Source organism: Lynx rufus, unplaced genomic scaffold, assembly GCF_022079265.1.
Source record: "Lynx rufus isolate CCGP_SWC_20201006 ecotype Redwood Valley unplaced genomic scaffold, mLynRuf1.p SCAF_3, whole genome shotgun sequence".
Taxonomy (NCBI): Eukaryota; Metazoa; Chordata; class Mammalia; order Carnivora; family Felidae; genus Lynx; species Lynx rufus.
In genome coordinates, this window is record NW_025814845.1 from 12,999,811 (window position 1) to 13,020,517 (window position 20,707).

At 38.2% G+C, this 20,707-nt stretch overlaps 1 protein-coding gene across 1 annotated transcript in view; it reads left to right on the plus strand.

The window, feature by feature from the left end:
* The window catches only part of SLIT2 (slit guidance ligand 2), a 131,949-nt gene that overhangs the window by 36,251 nt on the left and 74,991 nt on the right, over positions 1-20,707 (plus strand). The window contains exons 6-13 of the mRNA XM_047091412.1: positions 1,976-2,119; positions 2,232-2,395; positions 6,936-7,086; positions 9,692-9,766; positions 11,544-11,687; positions 15,393-15,536; positions 17,094-17,260; positions 18,817-18,949. Coding sequence (XP_046947368.1) covers positions 1,976-2,119; positions 2,232-2,395; positions 6,936-7,086; positions 9,692-9,766; positions 11,544-11,687; positions 15,393-15,536; positions 17,094-17,260; positions 18,817-18,949 — 1,122 coding nt within the window. The remainder of the gene's footprint in view (positions 1-1,975; positions 2,120-2,231; positions 2,396-6,935; positions 7,087-9,691; positions 9,767-11,543; positions 11,688-15,392; positions 15,537-17,093; positions 17,261-18,816; positions 18,950-20,707) is intronic.

A 20,707-nucleotide genomic window follows, 5' to 3' on the forward strand; every position in this document is an offset into this window, starting at 1 on the left:
TCATGGGATTGAGACCTATGTTGGGTTCTGGGCTGACAGTGTGGAGCCTGCTTGGGATTCTCTCTCTCCCTCTACCTCTCTGCCCCTCCCCAGCTCATTCTCTCTCTCTCTCTCTCTCTCTCTCTCTCTCTCAAAAATAAATAAATTTTTAAAAAGCAAGTAAAACAGAAATACCCTATGTTAATTAGAGATTCTTATGACCAAAGAGAAACCATTTTCAGTATATTAAATAAGCCATACAAACCCAAACCACAGAGCACATATTTTTTGAGCTACTAAATATTTGTTTAAGTATCAAAGCACTAAACTAAATGCTAGTAGAGAAAAAAATATCAAAAAAAAATTCTGTGCTCATGGAGGGCAAATAAGTAGGCCTGCATAAAGTAGGTGCCGAGACTAAATAGCACTGAACAACTTCCTTGGGAACCCAGAGGAAGAAATACTTTAGTTGGATGGAAGGCATGCTCTGGAAAAGGTAAGCTTCCCATGAGGCCATAATAGGCCACAGGATTGAAGAAAGTGGAAGGCAGGGCAAGTATATTCCCAAAGGGAGTCCAACATGAATAAAAGCTGAGACATGATCTCATATACCCTACGAGAAAGGCGTTTGTCAGAGTATGATTTGTGAACCACAGTTTCACAGAACATTGATGTCGAATATTGAGAACATGTTGAAAAAAAAATGAGTGTGTAGGATATTGTGTTAAACTAACTTAAGTGGATGTTTATAATGCAGGACCAGGGCCTTTAATATGCTTATGAACCATGTCACTCTCCAAGAGGGCTGTAAAGTATTAATTCAACAACAGGTACTTATGGAGCACTTAGTATGTGCTCAGCACGGGAGAAACATTAGGGAGCTAAACCGAAATACGCCTGCTGTCTGGAGGCAACATGCAAATGACAGCAATGAAGTGAGAAGTAAATCACGGGCGCCTGGGTGGCTCAGACGGTTGAGCATCCAAGGCTTGATTTCGGCTCAGGTCATGACCTCACGGTTCATGAGATAGAGCTCTGCATTGGGCTCTACACTGACAGCACAGAGCCTGCTTGGGATTCTCTTGTCTCCTCTCTCTCTGTCCCTCCCCTGCTCTCTCTCTCTCTCTCTCTCTCTCTCTGTCAAAATAAATAAATAAACATTAAAAAAAATAATGTAACAAGTAAATCATATACAACAGAAAGAAATACACACTTAAGAAAACAAACAAAAAAAAAAGATCATAGTAAAGAAATCGAGTGTGTTAGAGGTTGAGGAGGGGCAAACGCAGGGGATGGTATTAAAGAGAGTGGTCAGGGTAGGCTGAATTGAGAAGGTAAGATTGGACCAGACTCAAAGAAGCAGAGTAGTCAGACAGCAGGGAAAAGAACATTCCAAGCTGACATCCCTACATGGAGACCTGTGTGGCTGGAGCTGAAGCAGCTGGGGGAAAGAACGTGGAGGTCACAGAGTCAGAAGGGGGCACTAACGGTCCTATTGCGCCTTAAGGCAATTTGTCAGGACTTTGGTTTCGCTAAGAGCAGTTTGAGAGTTGTTGCCTGGCTTTGAAAGGAAAGTGATCTGTGTTTTAAAAGGCTCACTCTGGCTTCTGTTTTGAAAGTAGACGGAACTTCTTCACAGAGCAGCTGGAAAGACTAATGTTTTATGACGGGTTTTTTTATGGCATCCTTGACTTCAGAAGTTGGCTCTGCTTTGTCTACTGCACTACCCTTCCACCTTCCGGAGAATATGTTTCATTATTTCTTCTGAATAAATGTATGAGCACCACTAGATTTATTAAACTGCATGCCCTTCGCTTTATCTGCTATAACCCCAAATCTTCCACCTGTGGTACCTAAATTATTACAGTTAAAATGTTAATGTTGAGGTTCAGAAAAATGTATTTGTTGATTTCTGGTATTTCTCAAGAAGGACAGAATCTTAAAGGTGGGTTAAGAAGATGCTGCACTTTAATTCTGCAACTATTTGATCAAACAGATTATTGAATGCCAACAAGATAAACTGCCTTCGGGTAGATGCTTTTCAGGATCTGCACAACTTGAACCTTCTCTCCTTGTACGACAACAAGCTTCAGACCATTGCCAAGGGGACCTTTTCACCTCTCCGGGCCATTCAAACCATGTATGTATCTATGGCTTGGATCAACTATGGTGACTGGTGTCTTCACTATGGATTTGAGAGTTGAGTTCATTGCAAGTCGAGTATAAAAGTGTTCTGTATGTGTTTCTGAAAGGCATTTGGCCCAGAACCCCTTTATTTGTGACTGCCATCTCAAGTGGCTGGCGGATTATCTCCATGTCAACCCCATCGAGACCAGTGGTGCCCGCTGCACCAGCCCCCGGCGTCTGGCAAACAAAAGAATAGGACAAATCAAAAGCAAGAAATTCCGTTGTTCAGGTAATTTCTTACTTTATGTGACATTTCACTTGTGTTACCAAAAACAGTGGTTATGGAGACCTAGAGACAGCTGGTTATCAGATCAATTATCAAACATTGTAGAATAGAGTTCTTTTACTTCTGTCCACAAAGAACCAAATAAAGAGAGCTGTAGACACAATTCATATAGCCCTCCTATATGTAATATTTTTAACACTATATCCAGCATAACAAATAGGCTACCAGCCAAGAAAAAAGATGCCTGGATACTTCATGCTGTATTTTTAGAATTTGAACTTTTAGCAAACTCAGAATACTTTTCAAGTCTGTTAAGTTGTATGTTTGTTGGATTATTCTCCATTGAAAAACTTTAGGTAATCAATCATGTTCTCATTTCTTCAGAAAGGGAACTGAGACTTAGGTGATTTGCTCAGGCTCAGAATTAGGGGGAAAGATTTCCCTATCCCTTGCTTCTCGCACCAAATGTGTTTTCTTATTTTTCATCCTCTTATTTCAAATAGGATTCTGAGAATAATTTTTTTTTCCAAAAGGCCATCTTTTAGCATTTGGGGAATATCATACTTATTTATAAAAAGCTAAATGTAGATACATTGTATTACCATTAAATAAAAGACCGACTGCAGTGACATTTACTATTTGCTTTGGACTAATCTTTTCTGTTTTCTTACGATAAAACACACTCTGAATGTTTTGGGTAGTATGTTATCTGACTATTGCAGGGGTATTTCACATTCGGCAGTTAATTCATACTAAAAAGCTAATATCAAAACAAAGCTATTTATTGTCCTTGGTTCTAGATACATTTACTACTCCCTGTACATTATTATATCTCAGCCACTGCTGTGAATAGAATTCACTTAATTATCTATAGTGCCTTTAGTCCATTCTTAATCTAATATAACTCCTATCTCTGCTTGCTGACATTCAGGTGCATCTTCTATTTTTTTTTTCTCTTTTTTTATTTAGCTAAAGAACAGTATTTCATTCCAGGTAGGTTTTGCTCGGTAGTAGGACTAACCACAGATACCCTTTCCTCACCTTATAAAATATAGCTTCTGAAACTTTGATGTGCATGCGTTTGAAAGTACAGTGGGTACTCTGTAGATAGATTTACTTCTGCATAGATCACTTGTAGCTGTTTCCTGAAAACCTGACCTTTGCATGCAGCTTCTGATGTTAAACTTATATATTATTAAACTCCCATCTTTTTTTTTTCTCTCTCACTTTGGCACATTATCTAAAATTTCTCACAGTACCTAAAACGTTTGAACCTGTAGCCTTCTACTTAAATCATTTTCTCTCCTTATGTTGTATATCTGATCTTTCAACCTGTTTTTAAAATGTAGCTTATTGAGCTGGTTTTAAAGACAGAGACCTTTCTGTTGTCAAAGAACTAGTTCTACATGAAATCAGTTACCAACACATAGAATGAATTCTCTTTTCAACCATGAGATTTACTTTTTTGATGTAACTATACTAAAAATGCATGCCTTACTTTTTGTTTTATTTGGCTTACTGATGCTTCACTTTTTATACAAAAACAGCAACTTCCTGCTTGCTTACATACAGTTATATGTTGTTTGTGACTTAACAAAACTGAACAAACTTCTTGTATACCTGGAGTGACAATATAACTCCACAAAAACAATATTGACATGCATCCTGAAAGCATCAGGTGTTCATAGGCATGAAGTGCCTTGAATAATTTAAGCATATGAATGGAATGTGTTTTAGAAAAGTAATTGAGATGTTTTACCACTACAATCTCAACACTGTCAAGGCTGATGATTCTGGAACTAGCTCTTTGAAATATGTTTCTTCACTTCTTTTTTCCTTGCCTGCCAACTGTGTAAAATGCCTCTTGACTTGTTTGTTTTAGACCATTATATAAAAATATGTGTTAGTAATTAATTGGCTACATTTACCGTCTCCTGGGGATATTCTAGACTATTATATATTTTAACACCTACCAATAAGAAGATTATTTATACAGTGTTAGTATGCAACAACCATACTGATTTTTTAAAGGAGAGTACTGGGTTAGGTTTGGTCTTTATTTTAAGGAGATATGTGTTACTTACCTTTATTGAATTATAATTTGAATAATTTTGTTCATTTAATGGATTTTGTTTTATTACTTATTTTGAGCTTGAGTGATCAATAGTATTTTACATATTACACTGGCTACATAAGACATAACATGGTGGAAAGAACAGTTGATTGGCCTTTATTGGCAATCTTTAAAATTCATTATTTTTACCTCACTATTAAACAGAAAGTCATCTGATAGCTATTACCCAGAAAAAGCCATATTCTAAACACCACAACACCTATAGGATAAAACATTAATATTGCTTAAATCCTCAAATTCTGCCAATTAATATAATTGTTACCGAATTCTTCAATTAATTACATTTAACCCTACTTTATTAATAATTTAGAAATTAATATTTCTGGATCACCAATTAAAGACCCAAAGTCAGATTGTTTTCGTAAATTCTGATATAGTTTTGCCCATTTACTGACAGCGGTCAAAATAAGCTTTCTTGGAAATACATTTTATATGTGATATCATAGCTTCATTTTCAATTTCTGTTAATTCAAGTTGCATTAAAGCAATAATAATAGAAGTCAGGACTCAGAAGGTTTCTTTGAGCCTTTTCTCTCTCTTTTTTTCTTATAGATTTCAATTAAAATTTTATCCTACCTAAACAGTCTCCATAAAAGAAACAACATTATCATTGCATGAAATGCAGATTATTTTAAATGTAAGATACCCAGAGTACCTGTCATGTAGACCTTGTTGCCAGTGTTTCTTCATTTCACTTTTAAAACAAAAGCTTAAACTGCATTACAAAAGTTCCTCAATAAATACCTTGGCATTCATTGCCTAATCTAATGAAATGATTATATTCAGCTTTGCAATCTGATGAGATTCTCATTTCATTTCCACTAAGTGACATTATTTATAAGTTGGAAAAATCATTAAAAAGCATGTAAGCCACCACCTAAGGATTAATCCAGATGGATTTGTTTGTAAAGATCTCCATGATTCGTTTTTCACTTCAGTTTGCTTGTTTACCTGCCTACCGTCATTCTATATGGCATTCTAGATACTATAGTGATAACTCAAAAGAAAATCTATCTTGCAGAGAGTTCATCATTTAAAGGAATCGACAAGAACCTAACTTGTGCTGTGCATCTTGTATGCCATTGCTTTTCCCGTAAGACCACTGTGCTTCAAAATATTACTACAAAAGCTTGCAAAGCATGACGATTGCTGTCATACTATGCCTTTCCCGTCCAATTGCCATAGCAAGGAAAGAAGGAGGAGACCTTAGCTAGTTTTATGTATGTGTTTATTAATCTTAATCGGGATTACTCTTTCTTTCCTTCTTGGTGATTTTTACTTTTGCAGGAATTCACCATTTTGGCTGTAAGTAAAAGTGTCTGATCTGAAACATAATGTCCTCCCTTTTCAATCCTGATGTACCTTCTTCTAGTCTCAGTCTTTTGCGCCTTTTTTTCCGCCCCCCAAGAAGAAACCACAGATCTTTTGAGCTTCTCTGTTGTCCTTGTAGCTCACCTTCAACTTCTTCCTGGATGTTGTTCCCGAAAGCTGTTGTTTCCATTCTGCAGTTCTGAGGAACAATGGAGGCACCTTTCAGTGTAGCCCCCTTCTTTGTGTTTCCAGGAAATCTTCGGTAGTAATACTCTTACTATGGTCATAAACATTCTGCGGGAAGAATGCATGTCATGTAAACAGTATTACGTTTCCAGAACGTCTGTAGCTTTTTCTCCTGCTTCCCTTCATCTTTCCTCTCGGTCTTACCCTTGGCCTAGTGGATGGTGTAGTGATTATGTAGCGAGATTTTCTGTTGTGCTTGATCTAACCATGTGGTTGCCAGGTATGAGTAAAACATGGTTCCGTCAAGCACCATGGAACGTCACGCAGCTTTCTACAGCATGACAAGCTGCTGAGGCTTAAATCAGGATTTACTGGTCTCTTTTTATAAAATCAAAATGAAAAAAGAGGGCTTTTTAGGCATTTCTGAAGATTATGTGAGAGGGAGAGAATACTAAAAGACCATAGAAAATTTAAAAACCTGAGTACATCTATTTGCCTTGAAAGCCCTAATTTAAAATGATATATAGGAACATGTTTATTACTGGATACATTTTAAATTCTCGACTCAGAGAAAAAAAATAAACTTTTTAACAATTAATAGCCATTGTATGATTAGCTGTCAAATAGGCTAGAATGGCTCATAACTGGATCAGCAGAAAGTACAGCTGTGAAAAGCTCATCTCTATTAATGTTTTCCTGTCCTGTGAATCTGGTTACTTTTTTTTCCAGCAAATTCCAAGCCCTTGTTTTAACCCTCTCCTGACATCCATTGACCAAAAATTCCCCAAGTTGTCTCCCTGCTGCATAATCTATAGTTATCTTACTATTTTTCTTCCTACAAATTAATGAATATTCTAACCTTTAGACTAAGTATCTTTTTTTTTTTTTTCTTTTGGCTTGAATCCTCAATAGGTACAGAAGATTATCGATCAAAATTAAGTGGGGACTGCTTTGCAGATTTGGCTTGCCCTGAGAAGTGCCGCTGTGAAGGGACCACGGTAGATTGTTCCAATCAGAAACTCACCAAAATCCCAGACCACATTCCCCAGTACACCGCAGAGCTGTGAGTTCATCTCCTAACAAAATCCAGGTTGGGAGGGAGGGAATGAAAGCATCGAAGCAATGGAATTTTGTCTTGCTCTTTTATTCTTGATGATTGCATTGATTTTAATGAACACGCATGGCCGTAACTCTTCTTTGTACAAAGATAGATTAGAGGCTATCTGACTTCATCTTTCTGGTCCAAGATATGACTCCAGAAGTTAATTTACTTCTCAAAAATTCAGTTAGCTCTTGATAATGCTAAGAATAAGAGCATTCATTTGATATTTATTTCTTGGGTATTATTTATGCCCATACCCATTTCTAAAAATGTAATAGATTTCTAAGGGATATAGTCTTTCACAGCAACCAAATAAAGTGCTTTGAGAGTCACCATTTTGAATCTCTGTATATTATGAATTAAAGCAGAGAGGCTTTATCCGCTTTATTACTTCACAGACCTGAAGGTGGAAGGATTCAGTGATTATCAAGTATTAACAGCACAGCGGGTAGGTTTTGTTTTTCCTGAGTAATGGATAGCATAGCAGAGAAACAAAAGAATAGTGAGATTAGATTTATATTTATAACCCTAACAAGGGCCTAGCACATACTAGGTGCTAAAACATGTTTGTTGAATCATCTATAGATTCTGTGCCATGTATGGTTTGCCTTTAGTGACATTATTTATAAAACTAAGACTAGTGTTCTAAAAATTGAAGAAAAACCTGGTGACATCTCATTGTTTTCGGAACATCTTAGCAACGTTTATGTATAGCACCATCTGGTATCTGCCACTTACTTCTTTGCAAAGTCGGTTGTCCTTTTCTGCATGCATAACCCTTCTGTCTTCAACTAGATTGTAGCTCCTTGATGACAGGGATTGTGTTTTATGGTTTATCTCCCACCATGCCTATATTCGCGCCTGTTACTTAATGAATTCTAAGCAATTTGAGTAATTTCAAATAATGTAATGCTTTCAAAGGGATGACAGAAACTACCCCGAGGCTGTAGTGATACTTTTTTTTTTTTATTCCTGTTACTTTTTGAATCTATTTCATAGCTCCAGGATTTTTTGAAATGTGTGAAGAACATGCAGTAAAAGGCCTGAACTCTATTTTATGGTCACGTAGGGAGTTGTGTATATTGCCAATATTATTACAAACAATAATTCAAATTATATCTTCCTGCATGATAACAGCTTAAATAGGCTTACTTGTCAATTAAGAATTACAGCACTAACATCTAATTTATTATTCAGCAAAGTTTTTGTGTGTTTTAAGAAATTAGGAGCTTTTTAAATTATACATTTAAAAATCAGTACTGGGAAGAAAAGATTTTCAAATTATGTATCCAGTAGGGGACTTCTATCCAGAATATATAAAGAGCTCTTACAACTCAACAATAAAAAAGGTATATTACCCAATTTAAAAGTGCTCAAATTATTTGTGTGCACATTTCTCTAAAAAAGAAATACAAATGACCAATAAGCACCTAAAAAAATGCTTTGTATCATCAAGCATTAGGGAACCATAAATCAAAACCACAGTGAGGTAACACATCCCCTAGAATGGCCATAAAAGCAAAAAAAGACAGTAACAGGTGAGAGAAATTGGACCCCTCATGCATTGCTGGGGGGATATAAAATGACACAGCATCTTTGGAAAACAGTTTCGCTAGTCATCAAATTGTTAAATATTAGTTTTACTGTGTAACCCAGCAATTTCACATCAGTGTAAATATCCAAAGAAATCAAAAACATGTATCTACACAAAAACGTCTACCCCAATGTTGGTAGCAGCACTATTCATGATAATCAAAAAAAGTAGAAACAACCCAAATATCCATCAGCTGGTAATGGGATAAACAAAATTGGCGTGTCCATAGACTGGAATATTATTTGGCCATAAAAAGGAATGAAGTGCTGACATACGCTAAACATGGATGAACCTTGTAAACATTGTGTAAAGCGAAAAAAGCCACACTTTTCATGAATTCATTTGTATGAAACATCCAGAATAGGAAACTCCATACAGACAGAAAGTAAATTAGTGGTTGCCAGGGACTAAGGCAGGGAGGGAAGCAAATTGAGAGTGACTTCTGATGGGTATGAGATTTCTTCTTGGTGGTGGATATATTCTGGGATTAGGCAACAAACATAGTTGCACAGATTTGTGAATACACTAAAAACCACTAAATTGTACACTGTAAAAAAGTGAATTTTATGGCATATAAACTGCATATCAAAAAATCCATTAGTAAAAAATATTTGCAGCAAGTGGTTAGAAAAAATGGTTTAAAATGCTTTTTGGGAGAAAAATGCTTTGGGGGAGGAGGGACAATAGTGGAAAAAAGTTTGAGAAAGTTTATTCTATAAATTACTGAGTGAGAGCTAGTTTTGATTTTTGATCATTGGTTTTCCTTATTATACGCTTCTTCATATTTTATTTTGATCATTGAAATTTGAGTGAAATGGGGAAAAATCAGTACTTCCACAGATTTTCTGTGGCATGTGTTCTCTATTTTACTTTGGAATAATTATTAAATGATCTTACAATTCTGTTATGAGAAATAAAATCTAATCCCTTCCTAACTGTTGGTAATGAAAGTTTTGTTTCTTTTTTTCTGAGGCGTCTCAATAATAATGAATTCACAGTGTTGGAAGCTACAGGAATCTTCAAGAAACTTCCGCAGTTACGTAAAATGTAAGCCGTGCATTAGCCACCTTTTAAAATTTCTGTGCTCTTTTGTTGTGTTTTTCACATCCCTTTGCAATTTTATTCAGATTTCTTTGGAAATTGGAAACTATAAAAGGCTGGGCGAAATTTCCATACAATGACTACCTGTGACAGGATTTTAGGGTAATTTCTGAGAGGAGTTTCAAGCGATGCCAACCACGTTTTCTCTAACAGAGCCCCTAGCATCTTATTTTAATTCAGACAGCTGGTTTGTTATGTGGCCACAGCAGGAATTCAGCAATCTAAGCACATTAGAAATGGGTGCGGTAATGTTTTGTAACTTCCTTTACTATTCCCTAAACCACGCTGTTATATCTCTTTCAGCACATTCATGTCAACTATTTGACTTTTTGCTTCATTAAACTTTCATTAGAAGATAGTCAAAATTAATGATTGGTAAACTGGCTTGATAGCTCATCTGTGTTACTACATATCCACAACTCATATTTTAAAATCAGTTTATCAACTCAGCAGTTTCAGTAACACTCAGACAATATTCCCCTCCCGTGAGGAGGTGGAAGGGTGGGAGGGACAGAACAGAGGTCAAGTATGTAAGGCCAATGGAACAGCCTCCATCTGAGAGGAAACGTTGAAAGGAGAGAAGGAGCATTGTTCTGTTTCATATGTGTATCTGGCCCATGGTCACACTGACTTGTAAGTGGCAGAGTAGTCTACTTCCTGTGCACTTGACTCCCATATTGTACTGCATCCCAAAGAGTTTCATATTATTTCATTTTTCTCCTTTTCGCTGGCACTGATTGCCCTTACTTTTTATTCATACCTTTGAAGTCAACACATATTTATTGAGCAACTCCTACATGCAGTGCTCTGAGAGGAATACAACGATACATAAAAATGATCCTTGTTCTGGGAGCATTCTGGGTCTTTGAGTGAGCAATGAGAAAAGGAAAGATAGAACCTGTAGCAAGGGGTTACCTCAGTTGGATGTTTTTGCCCTCTGGGCAAGCATTGTAGTATTTTGTGTTACACAGGATAATGACAGTTAAGTTGGCTGTTTTGACACATTATTACAACAAGAAGTTTTACTGGGAACAAACCCCTATTCTGATACATTTCTTTTATTTTTTAATTTTTTTAATGTTTATTTTTGAGAGAGATAGAGACAATGCGAGTGGGTTAGGGGCAGAGAGAGAGAGGGAGACACAGATCTGAAACAGGCTCCTGGCTCGGAGCTGTCAGCACAGAGCCCGACGTGGGGCTCAAACTCACGAGCTGTGAGATCATGAACTGAGCCAAGGTCGGACACTCAACTGACTGAGCCACCCAGTCGCCCCTATTCTGATACACTTCTGATGCTATCTAAATGTTCACACATTTAACCCATCTTTCTTCTCTCTACCCAATTGCCTTCTTTTAGTCATTAATTCATTCAGTAGTCTTTGGGGCATTTCTTTAAAAAGTTCCTTTTGAAGTATTGTGCTGAATATAAAGGTTTATACAACTCGATACCTGACCTCAACAATGTTAGACTCCTAGTGACCCTTGAAGATCATTTTGACGTTGATTGGGCTGGTATTTTTCACCATAGACATTCTCCCCCAATATCATCATCAGTTTGGTTCAATGGAATAGGAAGTGTGGTGTCTTTTCAGAAGACAGTGAAAAGCTTGGAAATTATGGAAGAATTTGCTTAGTAGAAGAAAATGGTCAGACATGTTGTCTCAGTGCCCTTGTTGAAAGAAATAGCTTAAAATCTTGATTTCAACATTTTTTTTTAATTTAGAAACTTTAGCAACAATAAGATCACAGACATTGAAGAGGGAGCATTTGAAGGAGCATCAGGTGTAAATGAAATACTTCTCACGAGTAATCGTTTGGAAAACGTTCAGCATAAGATGTTCAGGGGATTAGAAAGCCTGAAAACTTTGTAAGTATTCTCATCTGCATTGTGATTCTTCCATCACAGCACTGTAGTTCACTGGTCATTGTAAGTCCAGGTGGGGGAGTAGCTCAGACTCCTCCTCACCCTACCATCTCAACGTCTGTCTACATCTCTCTCTCACAGATACACACACACACGCGTGCGCGCGCGCGCACACACACACACACACACACACACACACACACACATCCTGTGCGTGCAAACATTCCCTTCCTAGAATCCCCCAGACTTCGGTGTGTTGCTTGCAAAAGATCGAGAATGTCTCCCGATGGCTGATTCCTCAGCAAAAAAGATTGCTCTTGTTCCAGTGCTGGTGCAGATTTCCTCCCTTCCCTGGTTCTGCCTCTGAATGTTCATTCTCTTGCCTTTTCATCAAACGCCTCCATCTAACACTCGTTCTTGGCCCCAGGGGTCTAGCTTCAGAATCCAATCCAACCCCTGTGGCACAGAATAACTAACGGTTCGTCTGGAAACCACCTTTGTCTGCTCCTGTGAGGTCTTAGTGAAAAAGAGACTGACTGACGGTAGATCGTGAACCGTCTATTTCAAAGCAACATGCTAAGAGTTGTGCCTACTTGCTCGGGGGGAGGGAGGTCGGGACAAAGAAATTCGTTATGTTTCCAAAAAGTTGTTGACCAAAGAGGACAGGGATTGGATTGAATAGCAAAAACCGCACTTTATGTTAACTTGAATTTTCTACGGTGCATATATGTAGTTTTTATTCTCTCGGAAGTATATAATTATGTTTGACAAAAGTGGCAACCTAAAATTGGAAGATGTACAAATCAACACTCTGAAGCGTTTGGAGGACATGAAGGAAACTATTTGTAACCAAGAAGCAGCTGATGGTGATCACAGTGGAGAGAGGTCCACACTGTACTGTCTCTCCTAAACTGTCACCCTGTCCCTCAGAGCCACAACCAGAAGGGTGGATACTTGAAGACATCCCTTGCCTGCTCTTTATCTGGCGCAGAGGGAGAAGACCATTTCCCCGGCCGGCGTGGATGTGTTCCTAGCATCCTGAATTCAAGTCCTACTGAAAATGTCTGCCCATGAGTGTAGACGTTTGCCCCTGAGCCTCCCAGGGATAGAGTGAAACCTAACATCCAGCAGGGCTAGCCTGCAGCCCTCCCACAGACTAACTTGAGCCCCTTCAAAACGTTATGCAAATAGTCTTTTAGCCTTTTTATGGAGGAGATACCGAGGAGAGGGTAGAGGAGAGCAGAGAAAATACACCACAGGCGGCTGCATCTGTTCCTGCCCCCACCTCCCTCGGCCAGGCTGCTTCAGGCGACTCTGCAAAACACGAATCCTACAAGCAGAAGCATCTTTTGTTGGAAGATAGCTGAGGGACTGCTTGTTACTGGCACCTTCTTGAAGAGGCAGCGTGGGGGTTGGGCAGAGGAGGGGAAGGGGGTGAGGAAGGAGTCTGTGTCCTGCCTACATCAGTCTGCCTTGGGCTGCCATAGCACGATACCACAGACTGATGACTTAAGCCACAGAAATTTGTTTTCTCACAGTTCTGGAGCCTAGAAGTCCAAGATCAAGGTGCTGAGAGGGTTGGTTTCTAGCGAGATTTCTTTCTTGACTTGTAGTTGAAACCTTCTCCTTCTACTCTTACATGCACTTTCCTCTGTGTACAGAGAGAGAATGCTGTGGTGTCCCTTCCTCTTTGTATAAGGACACGAGTCCTAAAAGATTAGAGTCCCACCCTCAGGACCTCATTTAACTTTAATTACCTCCATCAAGACCCTGTCTCCAGATATGGTCACATTGGGGCTCAGGACTCCGACCTATGAATTTTGAAACACACGGTCAAGTTCATAACACCATCCCAAGCAGCTTATTCCAGTGTTTTCTTCTGACCAGTTTCTTTCGCAGGACTCTCCCTGAGACAGGTCCTCTAAATTCACTTTCTCCTTCATTATATTTCTAGCGATGTTTTTGTGCCCCAGATGTTTGGGCACAAACAGATGTGCGTGGCTCTGTCTTTAACCCACTCTGCCACACAAGAATACTAGAGCATTTTAGAGCCAAGCTCAGTATTCAAAGGACGAAAGTAGGTTTGTCTGGATATATGTATTTCTCTAAGTGATATCTTTGGGCTTGGGACTATAAAGATTTTGACAAGACACCCCCATTATCCCTAGACTTCTTAACTCTTTGAGACTAATAAACCTCTTAATATGTGCACAGATTTCAGTGTGTCTTTGAATATTTGACATTGCAGCCAAAATGTGGTGCATATGTGCACTTATGGATTTTTCTAGTAACAGGGAGCAAAACTTTTCTTTAGCTTCTCCCAGCGGTCCATGACTCCACCAAGATTAAGACCAAATACTCTTTATTACTTTATGGCAAATGATAGTGTGGATAGAAATACCTCTCTGTTGTGTATTTGTTTCCTAACGTAAAATTATTCCTTGACAAGGAAGGCAGCATCCTTTCTCCCTATATGTGACTTAACAGAATGCAAAAGCTGATAGTTCTTATGTATTTCTTAGAGCAACCTAGAATTTTAAAGGAACACTTTGTTATTCACTTATTTTTGCCTCTTTTTTTTTTTTTAACATACTGCAATCTTCTAGGAAGGTGTTCAACACATGCCTTGAAAAGTTAAGTAAAATAACCTCAGCAATTCTGAATAAGATTCATGGCAACTATTCATTTTCACAGGCTTTTTAAGACATTTTTCATTCCTTCTCTAAGCTCCACAAATAAACAGTTCAGCAAAGAATTGAGAATGGAGCCAAAACTTCAGCAGTGACAAGGAAAAGACATCAGTGTTAATCCTATTAATGGCAGTTGCTAAAAATTTAAAGAGGTCAGGATTCTTTCAAGAGAAGCCGGTTTGGAGGCACCCGGAAGTCTCAAGAGTGTCTGACTCTTCATTTTGCTCAGGCTGTGATCTCACAGTCCATGAGTTCTAGCCCCACATCGGGCCATGCACTGAGAGTGCAGAGCCTGCTTGGGATTCTTTCTCTCTCCCTGTCTCTCTGTTCCTTCCCTGCTTGTGATCGCTCTCTCTCTCCAAATAAATAAACTTAAAAAAAAGAGAAAGAGAGAGAGAGAGAGAGAGAAGCAGATTTAAACTTCATTGTGAACAACTGGGATCTGTTAACTCTTGCCTCTTTTTAAGTTCCAAACATTAAAATGATAAAATAATTTTCATAAATAACGTGTGCAAGATTCTCAGGTGCTCAGTCTAGTTTGGGTTCCCCAGCCTATGCTGACATTGACTTGGCATCTAAGTCCTTGAGATGCTCTCAGTTCCCCATCTGCTGTGTGTGACTATTGATTCTTTTCTGCTTCCTTTCTGTTAAACCTCAGATGTAATGCTACCGTGAATACACAAATCACAGGCCTTCAAGGGCTCAGAGAGCTGTAGGTGAATTAGGACATTATGTAATCAGGCAAACATAATTATAGCATCAGAGGAAGACATTCTACCCTCATCAGATGGGGCTGTGAGTCCACGTGAGGCTCACCCGTGCTTTTTTGTAGCTGAGTGCAATCATTGCAAACTAAGCATTTTTTGGTATATATCCACAGCAATTCCTAATGACAAGAGATCACTCAGAAAACAGTAATGAATGCCACACATTTGCAGAGGGGTTATTTGGATCCTCAGATGGGCAAAACTGATTGCTTGATGCTTTCTCTCCATAACAATGTTCTCCTTTCCCTCAGGATGTTGAGAAGTAATCGCATAAGCTGTGTTGGCAATGACAGTTTCATAGGACTGAGTTCTGTGCGTTTGCTTTCTTTATATGATAATCAAATCACTACCATTGCACCAGGGGCATTTGATACTCTGCATTCTTTATCTACCCTGTAAGTATGAAAGATCTTCTTCATTTCTGTATTACTGAGCCAATGTATTATATTTGTTCCTTTTATTAATAGCATTTTAATACATTATTAGGCTTTTCACAAAAATGGGATCAAGGGTTTAGTGTTCAACAAATTTGTATGTTAAATTTATGTTAATTTTTCTAAAAATATTACCTACCCTCTCATATTAAAATTTAACAAAATTTATAATATTTTCAATTATTTTTTATAGTAATGTGATGTGACTTGATTTATAAATTTTAATCTTATAACTTGATTGCACTGCAAATCACAGAAATGTAGTAGATTTCCCCAGTGTTCTCACGTCGGAGTCTTTTCGGTGTAAATACCATAAAAACAGAGCTGATAGGGTTATTGCCAACAAACTATGCTCAAAAGGATCATTCACAGTGACAGGAGCGACATTAGGATGGCCAGACCAACAACAGAGACTGTTCACTGGAGGGCATTTACAATGATATTAGGAAAATATTGAAGAAATAGGTTGAGCCTGTCCAAGAGGATATTTTATGTAGACAGTTAGAAAATAAAGAATATTTGTAGGTCCATAGATAGAACTCAGAAGGTGTTGTTTTAAAAAAAGAAACAAACAAAACCCTCTAAACAATGTATTTTTGTTCTCTTATATGTCATTATCTAAAGAGCAGTATTTGAAATAATAAATCTTATAACAGATTTGATTTCCTAGTGATGGTGGCATCTAAATATACTAATCTAACTGGAAAGGTAGTTAGAAAGGAAAAACAAAACAGAAAACATGTTCAACATAGCTCGAGTCACTGAAGAAATAATTTGAGGGAAGCATCCATCCATCAGTAAAGTACTTAATCCTCTTTCTACATAAAATGTGACACTTTACATCGAGTGACTAATTTGTGCATATTAAAGATGGCATGTTTATAAATAATAAGGTTGTCAATAGGTTTGTGCTGAAGTGGTGAGATGCCAAAAGTATTGAGATTTGTAGAAGTAAATTCATTTTTATAACTGGCATTTAATCAACTCAGCTGTCAGTTTAGATGGGAAACCTATTCTCTGGAGCAAATAAGGGATGGAAATCTTGAAATGATAAATTAATAAAATAGCTGTTGTCAGGTTAAACTCAATAATATAAGGTAATCAGCCTCCATCTTTATATTAAATTACTGCATTATCAGTGCAGGGAAGTTTGACAGCAAATCAGATCTCTGACGAGTTTAAATTCTCTCTAAATGAGATATCTATCAGGATCCCCTGCATAAACGTCCGAATTGCTTACTTTGCTTTATTTTCTCCATGAAATTATTTGAAGATTCTCATTTGAAAGTGTTGTTATTTTTCAAGTTCCAAGCAAACATTTTAGCCAAAAAAATGCATGCCACATGTTGCTTGTGATTGAGTATGAATGGGGGATGGGGGTGAGGGGTGGTTAATACAAAGAATCAGAAGGCGTCATTCCAGCAGAAATAGTGTGGGAAAGATGGCAGCATGGGGTTTTGAGAGGTAAGAAAATGACCCCCTAAACTCATCCCTGCATTGTTTGCATGTGGCTCTTAGAAACCTGTTGGCCAATCCTTTTAACTGTAACTGCTACCTGGCTTGGCTTGGGGAATGGCTCAGGAAGAAAAGGATCGTAACTGGAAATCCTCGATGTCAAAAACCATATTTCCTCAAAGAAATCCCCATCCAGGATGTTGCCATTCAAGACTTCACGTGTGATGATGGTAAGAAAACCTTGCTAAATCTTTTGCTACCAAGCATTCAAATGACTGGTCCAACGCTAGGGGACACAAACGGATAGTTTGGGGCATTTTTTTTTTTCTTTTGTTTTGTTTTGTTTTGTTTTAGAAACAGGGCACATACTTTCTCAGACTGTGCTTTCACCTCCGAGTCTACTTGCTTTGTGTTTCTGAATGTTTTATTTAAATTGTCCAGTTTTCAACTTGTAGTTGGTACTGTTTATATAGCTTCATTTTAACTTTTCTTTATCATTCTAAGCATCTCTTTTAGTAACTGTCATTTGCAAAGGAGAAAAGCAATTGACTTAAAAAACAGAAATTCTAGGGGCGCCTGGGTGGCTCAGTTGGTTGAACATCCGATTTCAGTGCACATCATGATCTCACAGGTCATGAGTTCAAGCCCCGAATCAGGCTCTGTGCTAACAGCTCAGAGGCTGGAGCCTGCTTCACACTGTGTCTCCCACTCTCTGCCTCTCCCCCACTTGCACTCTGTCGAGCTCTCTCTCCCCCCAAAAATAAATAAATAAAATAAATTCTAGTAAATCTAACAAAAATAATAGTTTTCGCTTTTTAAAGCTCTATATGTATCATCATATTTGATTCTCACAATAGCCACATAAGATAGGTAGAGCAGGTTCTGTTATTACTACCAGTAAGTAGAGAGCCCCTTTGAGCCTTATATTTTAAAATGAGGGCCTTGAGGCACCTGGGTGGCTCAGTCAGTTGAGCATCCGGCTCAGGTCACGATCTCACAGTTCATGAATTCGAGCCCCACATCAGGCTCTGTCTGTGCTGACAGCTCAGATTCTGGAGCCTGCTTCAGATTCTTTGTCTCCCTCTCTCTCTGCCCCTCCCCTGCTCACACTCTCTCTCTGTCTCTTTCAAAAATAAATAAACATTTAAAAACATTAAAAAACTCAAAAAACATTTACATTTTCTGCTAAACATTTTAATCCCTCTATGTTTCTTCATGTCTGTGTCCTTATGACTCCTCCATAATTCAGTTTACATTTCTATATTCTAATTAAAAGTATATGGGGCGCCTGGGTGGCGCAGTCGGTTAAGCGTCCGACTTCAGCCAGGTCACGATCTCGCGGTCCGTGGGTTCGAGCCCCGCGTCAGGCTCTGGGCTGATGGCTCAGAGCCTGGAGCCTGTTTCCGATTCTGTGTCTCCCTCTCTCTCTGCCCCTCCCCAGTTCATGCTCTGTCTCTCTCTGTCCCAAAAATAAATAAACGTTGAAAAAAAAATTATAAAAAAAAAAGTATAATTTGTATAAATAACTGAGCAGAGAAAATTACTGTTATGATTGTATGGATAATATACATTGTGAATTATTTTCGGGAATCCTGCCCTAGGCAATCTGAAAACAGTGCTGTACAAAATGTATGGTACCAGTTTGTAAATACTCAACGCCCTCTATGTGTATAAGCGACCACATGGCTCAAGATACTTGTGTTTGTTAAGCTAAAAGCATAACATCGCTTCTGTCATTTTCAAAGCCACAAATCTGGGCTTTCCTGTATCTCTTTCGGCAATTTAGGAAATGATGACAATAGCTGTTCTCCACTGTCTCGCTGCCCCACGGAATGTACATGCTTGGATACAGTCGTCCGATGTAGCAATAAGGGCTTGAAGGTCTTGCCCAAAGGTATTCCAAGAGATGTCACTGAATTGTAAGTAGAGCTTGTCTGTTTCCTTAACAATTAATATTTCAACAAGGGAAATGGAAACCAAACAAAATGTAGAGTCCCGTTTCCAAATTCCATTCTGTAGGCATTAGATAGTTTCATGGAAAACCCTAAACAGATAATATAAAAGGCAGCTTAGGGGCATCTGGGTAGCTCAGTAGGTTAAGTATCCAATTCTTCTTGATTTTGCCTCAGGTCATGATCTCACAGTTTGTGAAATCAAGCCCCACATTGGGCTTTCAGCCAACAGGAAGGAGCCTATTTAGGATTTTCTCTGCCCCTCCCCTGCACTCTCCCTCAAAATAAACAAATAAACAATTTTTTACAAAAAGGCAGTTTAGATGCACTTGGGAAATTTCAGTTGTGTTTCTTTTATTCACTGCATGATTTCTCAGTGTCTATGTTATGCTAAGGTGCACTGTGACACTCCAAGAGAGGGTGGTAAAATATAAGATAACTCCAATACTCATTTGCCTGTATATCCTTTTTCTCATAGACTATCTTGCAAGACTAATGTTCTAGCAAATACACCTTAGGAAATGCTGTACTTTTAGTTGCTCTACAGTGTCTGGGATATTCCATAGTTTATATGGTTAATTATTCTTTACCACTGTATCTTCCCACGTGGAATTCATAAATATCTAGAATATAGAAGAAGCTACCATAATCTCTGTGTTAAAAACAGGTACTGCCCTTTGGCCTTGAATTAGAATCCTTTTGATCATAAAAGGTATAAGGCCAATTATCCCTAACATTTTCATAACTGATTTATGACCACATATTACATGGTCAGTATACACTTATCTAGACACTAAACACCAGGCACACTTTCTTCTCTGTGTCATGTTATATATGTGGAATAGAATGAGAACAAGCTGCTTGAGTATTATGAAGCCTGAATGCTCCTTTCCATTCCATACTCTGTATATTTATGTACCATGGACAAATGCTCGATATGAATGCACTTGACTCATTTTGCCTATTTATTTTCTCTATGTGAAACTGTAACAACAATGATTTAAGTTTAGTGATGGCTCGGTTGGTTGAGCATGCAGTTCTTGATTTTGACTCAGATCATGATCCCAGGGTCATGAAATGGAGTCCGTGTCAGGTTCCATGCTAAAAGTGTGGAGACTACTTGGATTCTCTCTCTCTCTCTCTCTCTCTCTCTCTCTCTCTCTCTCTCTCCCTCCTATGCCCCCTCCCCTACTCTCTCTCTCTCTCAAAAAAAAAAAAAAAAGATTTAGGTTCTAATGTAATTTGTGCAGATGTGTACCTATAATTCATATACATGAGTACGAGCGTTCTAAAAAAGCAGCTTTGATAAAGTTTTGGCAACATGGAACATACATAATGAGTTTTAAGAAGATGTCGCTTCAGTTACCAGGGAAATTATTTTCAAATCATGCACGGTTCTACAAATTTGGTCCTGAATTGAACACATAGAGAAAAAAAAAAAAGAAAAAAAAAAAAGGTGTGATCTTAGCACATATATGCAGAAGGTCTCTCTTAGATTTGAAATGCTGTGAAGTGTTCAGTTTCTCTCTCTGGCCACCCATCACAGTTGTTAATTGACAATAAGCACTACTTTGTGTGTGTGTGTGTAATTAAATACTTCTTATTTTAGTAAGTATTATTTCAGAAGATCACTCTCCATCCAGTGTTGGAAGCCAGATGCCTTTAGAGTACTCTGTATGCTCAACATTGATTCTAGGAACAGCCCAGCCAAGAACACAACACTCG